The sequence below is a fragment of the Pleurodeles waltl genome, chromosome 4_2 (assembly GCF_031143425.1).
Source record: "Pleurodeles waltl isolate 20211129_DDA chromosome 4_2, aPleWal1.hap1.20221129, whole genome shotgun sequence".
Lineage (NCBI taxonomy): Eukaryota > Metazoa > Chordata > Amphibia > Caudata > Salamandridae > Pleurodeles > Pleurodeles waltl.
The window spans coordinates 544,343,635-544,356,660 of record NC_090443.1 but is presented as its reverse complement, the minus strand read 5'-3'; the positions used below and the strand labels follow the sequence as shown (position 1 = coordinate 544,356,660).

Sequence of the window (13,026 nt, the reverse complement as noted above, 5' to 3'; positions counted from 1 at the left end):
GCGCCAGGCGTAATGTATGCAAAGAGGACTTTTTACCCTTTCGGGGGACTGAAAAAGTGGTGCAAAGAAATCTAAGAGATTTTTTTCTGTCATTTTTTTTTACACTTTTAACGTCTGCTCAGAACAGGCATTAAAAGGAGGCACACCATTGTTTTCAATGGGTCTCAATGGGCTTTCCAGGATTAGTGTCTACATTTTTGATGGTAGTACTGCAAAGCTCCGAACTTGCGTCAAAAACGTTGATACTAGTTTCCATAACTACTGCCATGGTGCACCGTATCTTAGATATGGCGCACACATGGTTGCTTTAGGAGGGATCTAAGGGGCGCAAGAAAAGTGGCTCTGCACTTAGTGCAGCACCACCTTTCTTAAATCAGACCCTAAGTAGGTTTGCAGCTTATTGTTCTAATACGACTCAAGCTATACCTCACTGAAACTGGTCTGGGGCTGCTTGTGGTCCTTTCTGGAGGGGGACTCGCCTTGAGGTTCGGGATAGACTTCTCTCATGAGAACCAGGTTTGGTACTGATTTGCATGGCTATATTGGCCTGGTGGGTGAAAAACAATGGACTGGAATGCTGCCTCAGTGATTTCCAGTGGCTTAGATTAATTCAAGCATCTTATCCATCACCTTGTTGTTGTTGCAGTTGTTTCCCCATGTCTTGGCAGTTCAGGGAGGTGCCCTTTGTCCATCTATGGTTCTACCAAGGATATTCTTTTTTCCAGCTCAAGCAATTGAATAATAACCGGTGCTTATTCTAGTCATTGTGTAAATGATCCGGTTGGATGCAGCGGGGCCCTCCAGCAGTCATTTTTGGGGACCAGCACCTATTTTCCTCAATCAACATTGGTCCTTAGCAAGAGTCAGAAAAATACCTAAAGGGAGAAGAAGTAGGAAGGGAAAGATGGAAAAGCATTCACAAAGCGAGAAAGCTGGGTTTAAAAAGAAACTGCGTGAAATAAATGGTCAGGGAGTGTCTGGTGGTGGATAAAAGAGGCATGAGGTGCAATCAAGTCTAAACAGCCTTGGTTTTCTACAACCTTGACCTTCAATTGCACCAGCAGAGAGCTTCAAAGGATTGAGCCATGGCACTTATTATGTTACAAACCAAGCAGTGATTCCAGCTTCAGCAGTATGGAGGGTCTACCACATTTTAAGGCATTTGCTGTAGAGAGATAGGAGGTTTGCAACCACTGAATCATTCTTGTGTAAGGAATGATATTTTTCTTATTTCTTTTCACAGATTCTGACCGGGGAGGATTGGAATGAGGTGATGTACAATGGGATCCGCTCTCAGGGTGGAGTTCGGTCTGGCATGTGGTCTTCTATCTACTTTATTGTACTCACCTTGTTTGGAAACTGTATCCTTTCCGAAAAATCACTTTTTCAGAGTTTGCCTTCTGTGATTTACTGGTAATCCTGCATTTATGTAAGACGGGGGGAGAAGGGGACTCGGCTGCCAGCCTCATTTTTATCATGGGCTCTGAGTCCCTTACGCAGGAGAGAGCCTTATGTGGGAAGCTTTTGTGAGCCCCACATCAAGAGACGGAATGTGAGTCGATACATTGGGCTGGGCTGTGAGCTCCACAGTGGACAATATGTGATGTATCTGTTCCTGGGTGTAGGACAATGAGTCCCTCATTGAGGAGTGAGAAACTGGCTTACAGGCAAGAGGTGGGGAGTCTCAAAAGGGAGTTTGTGCTTGTGCGACCCACACTGCAACAGGGGTTTAGACTCACCAAATGGGAGGGACTTGATGTCCCATCTGGGGAAGGCTACATGTTCCTTCCCGGAGCTCTGAGTGCCTCACTGGGGTTGAATATACACCACTTACAGGCAAAAGGTAGTTAGCCTCAAATGCTTCACACTGTGCCACAGGGACAGTCTGCTGCTAGCTGTCAGGGGATGTGAGTTCCTCAATAATGATTAGAATGTCACATCTACCCTGGGGTAGGCTCTTACTGCCTTCTTGTAACGTAGGTGGGAGTTAGTTTTTAGGGAACCCTGTGAGTCATAAGGAAGGTGCTTGAAGTTCTACTTGCATTGTGAGCTGTGGCTCCTTTCCTGATAAAGGTGCTGTAGGTTCATCACTAAATGTGGCTACACTTCTTAATGAAATCTTGGTGCCCTCTTGACCCTCACTTGGTGGGAGCAATGAGGACAGTTCTGGTACCTATAAGAGTTACAAGTATTAAGTTATTACAGTATTTTAAGAATGAGCCTTCTAGGATTGGAGCACCTTTAGCCTCACTAGCATTCTGTGTTGGCATCCTGCTCCTTTGGCACTGCTTAGGTCTGATTACATTTGAGATCACCGTTTCCCTTGTAGATTTACAGCGGTTTCTCTCTCTTGTATCTGCTGTTCATCCTAAACTCCGCCAGACACACTGCTGAACGTTTTCCTTGCCATCGCTGTGGATAACCTTGCCAATGCACAAGAATTAACAAAGGTAAACGCTGAAGAACCGCCCGTTTGCTTCTCTGATTCATACATTCTAATTCTCAAATAGTCCACCTTGTCTGTAAGTCTGCTTAATGGTGGACATTATTTTCTTCACAGTGTGTTTTCTAATTGTACACAGGAGATTAACATATCTACAGGATATTCACTCTAAATCACACTTACTATAGTTCTCAAATGTTGTAGACTAGTGTAGTTTCTTAGTTAAAAACGCATGTGAATACAGTTGACTGTTGCAAAGATTAATATTTTAATGAATTGAGCTGCTATACTACATCAGTTTTATCCAAATATGTATGCTATGCAAATATCACCTTAGATGTCAATGTCCATCTTCCCTGAGGCCAGCCCACTGCAGCACTTCACATTGACAAAATCTCTATTGTTTTCTTCCATCACAACTCAGAGATCAGTCATCTGCCCATTGATGAAAATCCCAGCTTTAGGAATTGTGGATGGTTAAGTTGGCTCTCTGGAGTAAAACAAAATGACTGTTTCAGGAAATATATTAATTAAATGCACACGAGTTGCGATAGAGCAAGACGTGAATATAGGGTAGCTTTGCAAAATATCATACAAATATAACCAAAACAGCCAATTGGACGAGATTATTGTGTATTAACATTTCCTGACAAATTTAAAGATATGTTTGCTTCCAATCATAATTTCAGATATTACTAAATGAGAAAGGCTTCACCTTACTTTAGTTGGGAGAACAGCAGTTTACAAAATACTGAACTTAACCTCTTTTAAGCATTTCCCCACGTGAAACCTACTTGTTTGTTTCCACAAATTGGAGACGGCCTTGAAACAATGTTAAATAATATTTGGCATAAATAAACCACAAGGAACAGCACTGCTGACCAACCTCTTATTTCCCCTCCCGTTTGGCAGAGAAAATGAAGAAAGGAACCCTTTCTTAGCGGCATAGAGCTTCAAACATAGGGAAACGCCACAGTTGCACCCAGTACGTGTTCTACAGCCCAGCTATCCGTGTTTAAGAACGCTAATGGGGGTGTTGATTTGGAAAAGTCCTTTCTAGTTTCAGGCCAGAGGTTGGAATTTATTGTCGCAATCTTGCAAGCCTTTTCTCCACAGGATAAAATATATTAAGATCATTATGTCTGTACAGGAACATTGTTTTGCCAGGGTAAGCTACTGTAGAAGTGCAAGAGGATTTTGTAATTCAGTATGGATGATGGAATAAAGCAGAGGTGTTCACTCTCTTAAATTCTTTTTTATAATGAGGTTGCATCCACATAGAACTTAGTAGAAAGTGAACCCCCACAACTACATGCACACAATGAGCAAAGGCAAGTCTTTCACTTGTATGTTGGTGCTGCTTGCTACTGTGTGCTGTCCTGCAGATTTTCCTATGGCTTCTCCCGGCTTGCTACAGCAGATAGCCAGGTTTGGTGGGGCCAGCTCTTATTGCACTGAATGTTAGTAGAGACTGCTGCTCCTGTTGCCTATTCCACAGTGTGGTACTAATAATGAATGTTAGGTTCACATGTGTTTGTTTTTCGAATTATTCATCTCAGATCAAGGAGACAAATGACAAACAAGCATTGGCAAAACCAGTAGCTCTGATGTTATCTGCCAGCCTTTTGGCATTTCTTGTTTTGTTTTGTCTTGGTTTTTGCAACATGTTATTATTTGGGAAGCTGTTGAGGCCTCATCAAATCTAAAAAATTAGCTAAAAGCAAAAGTGTTTTTGTCTCAAAAAAGTACACTAGACATTATCATAGTATTCCCAGGCACTGAAGGATACTACTTTGTGTATGGTTGTGTAAAAGGGCAGTATGCCGTAACTCATAATGAAGTCAGTCAGTGGCTGAAGTTGGCTGATACACTGGCTCTTGATGCACGCTGGAGTGGGTGGAATTAAAACATGAATGACAATCATAGACTAATGGATGAAGTCTGGCTGAAAACCCCTATAAATAATTGTGTTATATGTAGTTTTAGTCAAATCAGAAGTTCTTGGCTAACACAGACCTAAAAAAGTAAATCAGTCTGGTATTGAATGCTAGTCTTTTGCCTTGAAAAAGAAAAAGAAAAAGAAAGAAAGAAAGAAAGAAAGAAAGAAAAAATGGCAAAAGGGAAGTAAGGTAGAGAAAAAAAGGTATCAAGAAAGGAGGGAAAACAAAAAAGAAAGACAAAAATAAAGAAATGAAGACAAAAAAGGAAGGAAGAAGGAAAGAAATAAGGCCAAAAAAGAAAAAATAGGAAAGAAGGAAATAAAAAGGAAGCAAGGTAAAAGAGAAAGAAGGAAAAAGTGCAAAAAAGAAAGGAAAAGAAATGATAACAAAGAGAGAGAAAGAAGGGAATAAAAAGAAAGAAGGAAGGAAAGAAACCTAAAAAGAAAGAAGGAAATAAGAAGGAAAGAACACAATCAAGAAACAAAGAAGGAAAGATGAAACTAGGGAAAGTAAGAAGGGAGGGAAAAGAAAAGAAGGCAAAAAATGTAAAAAAAGGAGGCAGGAAGAAAAATAAAGAGGGAACGAAGGAAAGAGCTAAGAAAAGAAAGTAGGCAAATAAGAAAGAGCAGGAAAGAAAAGGGAAACAAAAACCTAAAGAAAGAAGGAAATGGAAGCAAACAGAACAGACAGAAAAGACGAAGACAAAAAAGAGAGGACATAGGAAAGAATGCAAAAAGAAGGAAAGAAATAAAAAAGAAAGAAGGCAAAAAAAGGAAAGAAAAAAGAAGGTAGGTAGGTAAAAAAAGAAATCAAAAAGTTAAAAAGGCACAAAAGAAAGAAAAAATGGACAAAAACAAAAAGAGAAGAAAAGAAGGAAAGAAAGCAAAAAGGAAAGAAGGCAAAAAGAAACAAAGATGAAAATAGGAAAGAAACAAAGTAAAAAACTAACAAGGAAAGAAAGAATTCAAAAAGGAATGGAGGCAAAAAAAAGAAAGAAAAAAAGCAAGAAAAAAGGAATGAACGAAGGAAAGAAGGCAAACAAGAAAGAAGAAATGAAGTAAAAAATAAAAAGGAGGAAAGAAAGAATAGAAGGAAAGAAGGACAGAAAAAGAAAGGCATGCAAGAACAAAAGAAGGAAAGCAAGAACAAAGCAGTCATAAAAAGGAAAGAAAGATGGAAAAGATTAAAAGAAGGCAAAGAAGAAGGAAAGATAAAGGGAAATAAGGAAAAAAAAGGAAGGAAAGAAAGAAAGAAAAGTAAAAACTAAAGAAAGAAAGAGGGTTTTACAGTATACAGTATTGGTTACAACAAACCCAAATTACATCCTGCTTATCTTTAAATAAAAGTGTTACAAGTCTGCTGCAAATTAGCACAAAAACATCTGGTGTTCTTCCTGGGCAAAGTTTATTAAAGAACCATTGGTAAAACTGAGTCCAGGATCACAACATGGCGTACTTTGAATGAAACTGCTGCTATCAGATAAACAAAGCCCACTCCAAATGGAATTTACAACAGCGTTGGCAGGAGACAGGAACTGATAAAGCTCGAATGTGCCTTGTGCTGACTGCAAAGATGTCAGTCTATGACACCAGGCTGTAAATGTGAAGATAACAGTAAATAAACAATTATATAGTAAAAACAAACACACTGGCACTGATGAGGTCTACCCTGTCTGTGGATGTCCACCTTGTGAAAGTTCAAAATGCAGACACTAAAAGTGAAGTTAACCAGGGGCTTAAGAAGGCTGAATCAATGTCCAGGCTTTATGGTGTAGCGGATGAAAGCAAAATGTCAATTACACAACAACGGGCCAATGGATGAAGAGAAGTGACTAAAAGACGCTTTAAGTGAGTATATCGTACATACTATTTTAGTAAAATGAAAAGGTTTGGCTAATGCCAGAACACGCAAGTACTACTAGGAAAAGCCTCACTAGGAGCACAATTTTGAAACCACAGCAATAGGTTCTCAGGAAGAGGAAGTAGGCACAGTCAATCCAAAGCTGGTTAGTAGTAGAAGTATCAGGATTATAATTTGACAACATCAGTGGCACTTCCAGGATCCAACCAACGACCCAAAAGTAATGCTATCTGCCTTGTGAAGCTGACAGAACCCACCTGTGATCCAAGTGAGTTCCAGATCCGATCGAATAATAATGTTGCAATTTAGACTCAAAGCGCTTACAAAAACGTAAAAGCAATCTTAACCTCAGTAAAAGCAACCCTCAGTAAAAGCGATCATAACATCAGAAGCCGTTGACTAAAATGTATACATTTAGGCAATTTGTCGGTCTAATTTTTTCAGTTAGCCGCTGGCACCAAGACAATTTGCTTAGAATGCTATTTAGTACAAAACTATTTGATGCGGCGTGAGGTATTCATGGGGCAGTATCATCACAAGAAAGCATGGAGCTCCATGTTCCCACATTAACAGAGAACATGGAGCGAGCTCAGTCAAATAAGTTAAATTGGAAGGGGTCCTTTTTCTGGTATGTTCTTGAAAGTAATCAGTCAGTAAAACACCGAAGATCGTTTGGAAGTGAGTCAATCATGATCCTTTAAAGGCCGCACTCTTTGCCCTTGATTTATCATACTGAAATACAAATTCTAACAAGTGAATCAAGAAATCTGAAAATTACTGATGTGCTACACATTTTGAAGGAATCTTCAGAGGAATCCCTGCCAGAAAGGCTTAGCGTGAATCAAAGCTACAGTAGGTTTTAGTTCCATGTGTGCTTAGGATCTGATCAAATAATTGACTGTAATTCGAGGTGGGTGTGATTAAAACAATCTTCTATAATGTTTTATGGTTTATACAATTAAGCAGTCTTTGAAAGTCAATACTGACGTAAAAGTTACTTGTATAGACTCTAATAGAAGTAGCTGTAGGGTCACTCTCAGTCAATAAGTCATAGTGAAATCCAACATCAAAATATGACAGCATTGTCCACCAGCAAGAAGAGGACACGAAAAAATCAAACCTCATTAGGTCCAAAGTAAACTGTGACAAACGAGGCTTCTGAGGAGTCTACCCACCGACTGTTAGCCCCAGTTTACCTTTATTTTGCAGTCCAGCTCAGTCCAGATGCACCTCAATAAATATTCTATAATCGATCATCCGGCAAGGTTTGGAAGGTGTTTGTTTCGAACAGGATAAAATAGACACTTTCATCTTTTTACCTTCGTCGGAGTTTTGTCAGGATTAATCACCTTGGTATGGTAAATATTAGCTCCCACAGAAGTCTACCAGTGTCTCCTTCCCTTGGACGGATGCGCATTTTTTAATTTTTGCTTTGTCATATCCCTTCTCTCTCTATCCCTTCTATTTATCCTCTGCTTTTTAAAGTGTTCATTTAATTTCCTTTTCCATTTTATTGTTTTGGCCTTGATAATGTTTAGCCCTTTAGGATTATTGTACTCAATGGTCAGCACGCCTAGTGCACTCAAATTACAACCTAACAAGCAAACTAAAAAGAGCAGATGGTCAGCCCAGTTTCACATTGTAAAAGTGCATATTTCCTTAGGCCAGCAATGTATTCCTGACATTACCTTAAAGAGAATACGATAAGAAACCCATAATATGAAACCTCTGACAATATTCTTTTTGTCAGACATTTTATTACTGGGGAAAACCGAAAATGCCAAGTCTTTACATCAGGATTCATAGAAACTAGACTGAAGGTTAATGAACTTATGATAAGTTGAGCAAGAGCATTTCTTTAAGCTTTTCCATTTACTCTCCAAGTCCCAAAAGACATCATCAAACTTAAACACCCTAGACAAGATCAGTCGTGACTGCAGTGAATCACCTCACAACTGCTGGTTTAGAAATCAGTTTTCGACAAAAATAGAGAGGGGACCCTCCTGTATCCAAAATACCGGGGGAAACAGGGTTCTGTAACACAGTGAAATTATAAAAAGATCCCCACCGGAAAATCCAGTCACAACTCACTCGCACACACACTGAATCTCTCTATTGATCAGCTAAAATCAGAGGAATCAAAGGTAAATTTTTAATATAGTTCCGGACAGAATCCCAGATCATACAGTGACAGAACAAACACATAAATGTAAAAACATCAATAACACAAGATAGACATCAGATAAAATTCGGTAAAAGGGAAACAAACAGAAGACATATACAATAGTCTATAAAATGGAACTGTCCCAATATTGATAGGAATCGACCTATCGATAATTATCAATACTCTTTATTCGATAAAAGCCTCCTTCTATGGGTCCAGTAAAACTAAACTTACTTTTACTGGACCCATAGAAGGAGGCTTTTTCGATAGGTCGATTCCTAGTATTCAAGTATTATATGCTGATTTCTTTGGCCTACCCATCCTAAAACTGAAGGCCCCTTTTTGGCTTCATATAGTTTCCCCACAGTTAGGTGGTTCTTGAATATGAACATTAAAGTTTTGTAACCTATTACATATATTTTGAATGAATGTCAGCTTCAGTTTATTTGCAACCATTTCATTGATGATAGAGAACCGTGCACCTGAATCAGCAAATATTTTTTATCTTCACACCCCTAATCAACCTCATCTATTCCGGTTTGGTACCAACAGCACAAACATTAGAAATGTTAAATGCAAAATTTCTACTTTAATTCATTTCACATATCTTACTATCTGTGTCTTCATTCAGCATCAGCCTCTGATTGTCACTCCCTTCTTTCACTGACTTTACACTTTTCTCTTTTCTCTTACTGTACACTTTTAAAAAAACGTTCTATTGTACAGCACACTGCGCATCTTTGCTTAGGCGCAGGACAAGTTTTACTGTATACTAGATGATATTTACCATCACATCTATAACACTGTAATATTTATTTAGGTTTGACTGTTCGTTTTGTATCAACACTATCTCCTTCACACATTCCACAACTTCCTATTACACTCTGCGTATTACCTCACTAGAAAAACTTCCTGGTTCATGTTTCAACAAATTATTTTGTCTTTTCAACATTTCTGCTTTCCGCATGATTGGTAAAATATCTTCCAGTTTTGAGTCCCTAGTCACCCATAACCTTTTCTGGATTGATGGCACACTGGTATGCATGGCCACTTGGGCATGTATAAAATCCACAGGCAAAAATCCAAAATTACAGTCCAAAGCAATTTTTTTAAGAACGGATATGTAGTCATCTATTGCTTTTCCTTTGATATGCTTTCTATGGAAACATGTATAACACATTATTCTAATGCACACCTTTAGTGCTAAATGTTTCCTTAAATCTACCAGTGCTGCTTTGAAAATTGTGGTAGCACCAACTCACTCTTTTGCATTTAGCTGTGCATCTTTTATCATTGTGGACCATATGGTGCAATGTGATTATTTTTTTCTGTTCTGCAGACATGCAGTTATGTTCATCCATCACTGCAAGAAATACCCTTTCCATACAATCTCATGGAAGTTGTTTCACCCACGGACCAAAATACCTCAGGTGGACTTTTTGTAAAATTTTAAGCACTTAAAGTCGCACTGATGTGGATATGTTCCACTTTTTACCATGTGCTAATGCTGTTTTGAAACTCAGGTTAGACAATGGAACATAACTAAAATGATGTTATCAAGTGTTAATTCCAGTTGTTCCTCAACTAAAGGAATTCATTTAAACTTGATTAAAGTAATTCTCTCAGAGAGCTACGGTCTTAGTAATGAAGAGAAAACTGGTAAACTGACACCATTTAATTTGCAAGCACGAATGTGATAGATAACTAATCAACAGTTAGCGCTATCTCTCGCCTCCAAAAAATGGATTTTTCTTGCTGCTACGTAACTAGTTAATTAAATATTTATTATTTTATATTTTTCTTTGAAAACGATGAGGGTGCACATACATGCCAACAGACCCTATTCAAGTGGGAGACTTCAGATTTTTTAAACAAAAAATGGCTTTAATTTAGCTGTCTCTCGCCTGAAATTGCCTCTGCTTCAAACGAAGTCAGTGGGGAAAATACATTCACCCAGTTTCTTTTCCAAAATCTCCCACGTTCCTGGTCTGAAACGTTGACATGTATGCAGGTGCGTTGTTTCCTAAATGTGACCTGTAGATCCACTTTAGATCTATCAAAGAAACATGTATCCCCTGATGTACATAAAGGTTTCTAGGGCAGGGAAAAATATACATTGCAAAAAACAATCCCGGCAACCTTACTCATTCATATACTAATACAGTTACTATTTATGGCACAGACAGAATCAAGTATTTTTTACCTTCATATCTTTATTTGACAATAAAAAACGCATTTTGCTATATTGGACATTGCCTTCTAAATCAATGTTGCAAATTACTCGCACATGCCATCAAGCATCGTCTTCCTACCTAAAAACAGGTATGCGTGCTCACACTTCGTCTCCTAACTGTGCTGCATAGTGGATTTTGAAGACAGTTGTGAAGCATTAAGGAATATATATATATATATATATATATATATATATATATATATATATATATATGTCCAAGAGCAGGCATTAATCGGAAGAGCGGGTGAGAAGCCACTTCTCAAGGGTGTAAGGATACGCCCAGCTTGGACGCAGATCTGAGGCTGTGAAACCCAATGGTGAATGGTGATATATTGCCGATAGGCAGAGGGCTGGAGACCATAATCAGCCTGGATTTGAGGGAAGTCCTTAAAGCCATCCTCATCAAAGAAGTCACCTAGAATCTTGCAACTGGCGTCTTACCACTGGGTAAAGGCAGAGTTATGAAGTGTGGTGGGAATTCTGGATTCCCTATAATCGGTGTCTGGGGAGATGGGAGTGAACAGTTTGCATTGGATTTTTACTTTACCCCAGACCCCCGATGTGGCTCGCAGTACCGCGACACATATACCGCTACTGGTATGTGGTATTTCAGGAGCCATGGCACTTTCCAGACATGAATGCCCACCACTGCCTGATATGTAAAACACCAATGTTTTTCAGTGCTGGGCTGAGACCACTTCACTATATAACGCAACTGTGCTGCCTGCTAATAGCATAATAGGTGAGAGACCCCCAACTCCCTCTGATTGGGGTAGCTAGGTCTGCCTCCTTGCCATGCACGCCCTTTTTCTGTCTCAGATAAAGTCTTCATTGAGGTTTTGTAGCTTGGGGATGAGGTTGAAGCTGCAGCGTTTGCATGATGTACAAATTCTTCAGTAAGAGTGTCATCTTAACTGCTGCCATGCATCCCAGCCATGAAAGACCATAGTGCACCATTGAGACATGTTGGAATGGGCAGTTGTCAAGATCACTGCATAATTGTGTTCAACACTACATTCAATAGTGGAGCGAGTCTGTAGGGCCAAGTAGCCTATCCCTTGTCAGACCAGGAGAACGGAAATCGTCATTTTAGCTGGACCTGATCCGCCTTTGGGACGGTGAGGTTCAAAGCAGAAGACTTCTGTAGGTTTGTTGTGAACCAAGACGCGAGCGCAAACAGGGTGAGTTTGTACATCACCGCTGTCACAGAGTTAAGGGGGTTTGATAAGATTGGCAGAACATTGTTCGCATACAATGCTGCCTTATAATCCCTGCCACCCATCGGTATCCCGGAGATGTTCGGATTGCCAAGAATTCATTCAGTGAAGGGCTCCATGTACAGAGCAAAGAGCAGGGGTGATAAAGGGCAACCCTGCTGAGGTCCCTGACAGATATTAAAGGGCTGCAACATGAGCCCATTAACCCTCACCACTGCGCTGCACTGGACCACTGACGGAACCAGTGTCTGAGGCCAAAATGTGCCATCACCAACTGAAGATATGGCCAGTGCATCCGGTCAACGGCCTTCTCTGTGTCTATTTATAGGAGAAGGGCCGGAATGCGAGAGTGCTGCATCTTATCCAATAAATGGCACATGTGGTTGGAATTGCCACTACAACTTGTCTCAGGTATAAACCCGGTCTGGTCAGGGTCCACTAATCCCTGCATATAAGGGGCAAGATGATGTGCTATGATCCCAGTGAAAATGTTACCATTTACATTAATTAACAAAATAGGCCAATAACAGGAATACTGCGTAGGATCCTTACCCGGCTTGGGGAGCACTGTGATTGTGGGAAGCTGCATCGTATCTGTCAATGTGTCAGTAGCACTAAAGGAGTTATATAATCAAGCTAAAAGAGGAGTGAGCAATGATCCAAAAGTGTTATAGCAGTTGAAATTATAGTCATCTAGCCTTTGCCTGACTTTAGGCAGTCCTCTGAATGGACCTGTCCATTCTTGCATCTGAGACTATGTTGAAACCCGCTCCCATAATTATATCTGTGTCGGGGGTATCAATAACGCAACCCACATCTTCCTTCAAGAAAGCTTATTGATGGTCATTGGGGGCATGGAGGTTTGCTAAAGTAAAGGTGTCGCCCTTCAAATCTATTTGCAGCAATAGAAGCTGCCGAGGCAATTCAGTATTTGTGTGTAGAACCCTCTCAGGGAAGTGAGTAGCAAATAGGTTTGCCACACCTGCCTTCTTTCCCTAACCCGAGGAAAAGTGGTGGCAGTCTAACCATCTAAAGCGTCTGTGCTTCCAGTCAATTTTTAGCAAGTGGGTTTCCTGTATAAGACAGATGTCACATTTGGTGTCCTTGAGGAAAGATAAAAGCGCAAGACGCATTACTGGGGCTTTAAGGGCCACATGTAGCAAACTCTG

General features: G+C 39.9%; 1 protein-coding gene across 1 annotated transcript in view; it reads left to right on the top strand.

Annotated features, from left to right (window-relative positions):
* Positions 1–13,026, top strand: part of CACNA1E (calcium voltage-gated channel subunit alpha1 E) — a 1,379,194-nt gene that overhangs the window by 818,508 nt on the left and 547,660 nt on the right. Inside the window, exons 16-17 of the mRNA XM_069233198.1 lie at positions 1,244–1,361; positions 2,383–2,450. Of these exons, the coding sequence (XP_069089299.1) occupies positions 1,244–1,361; positions 2,383–2,450 (186 nt within the window). The remainder of the gene's footprint in view (positions 1–1,243; positions 1,362–2,382; positions 2,451–13,026) is intronic.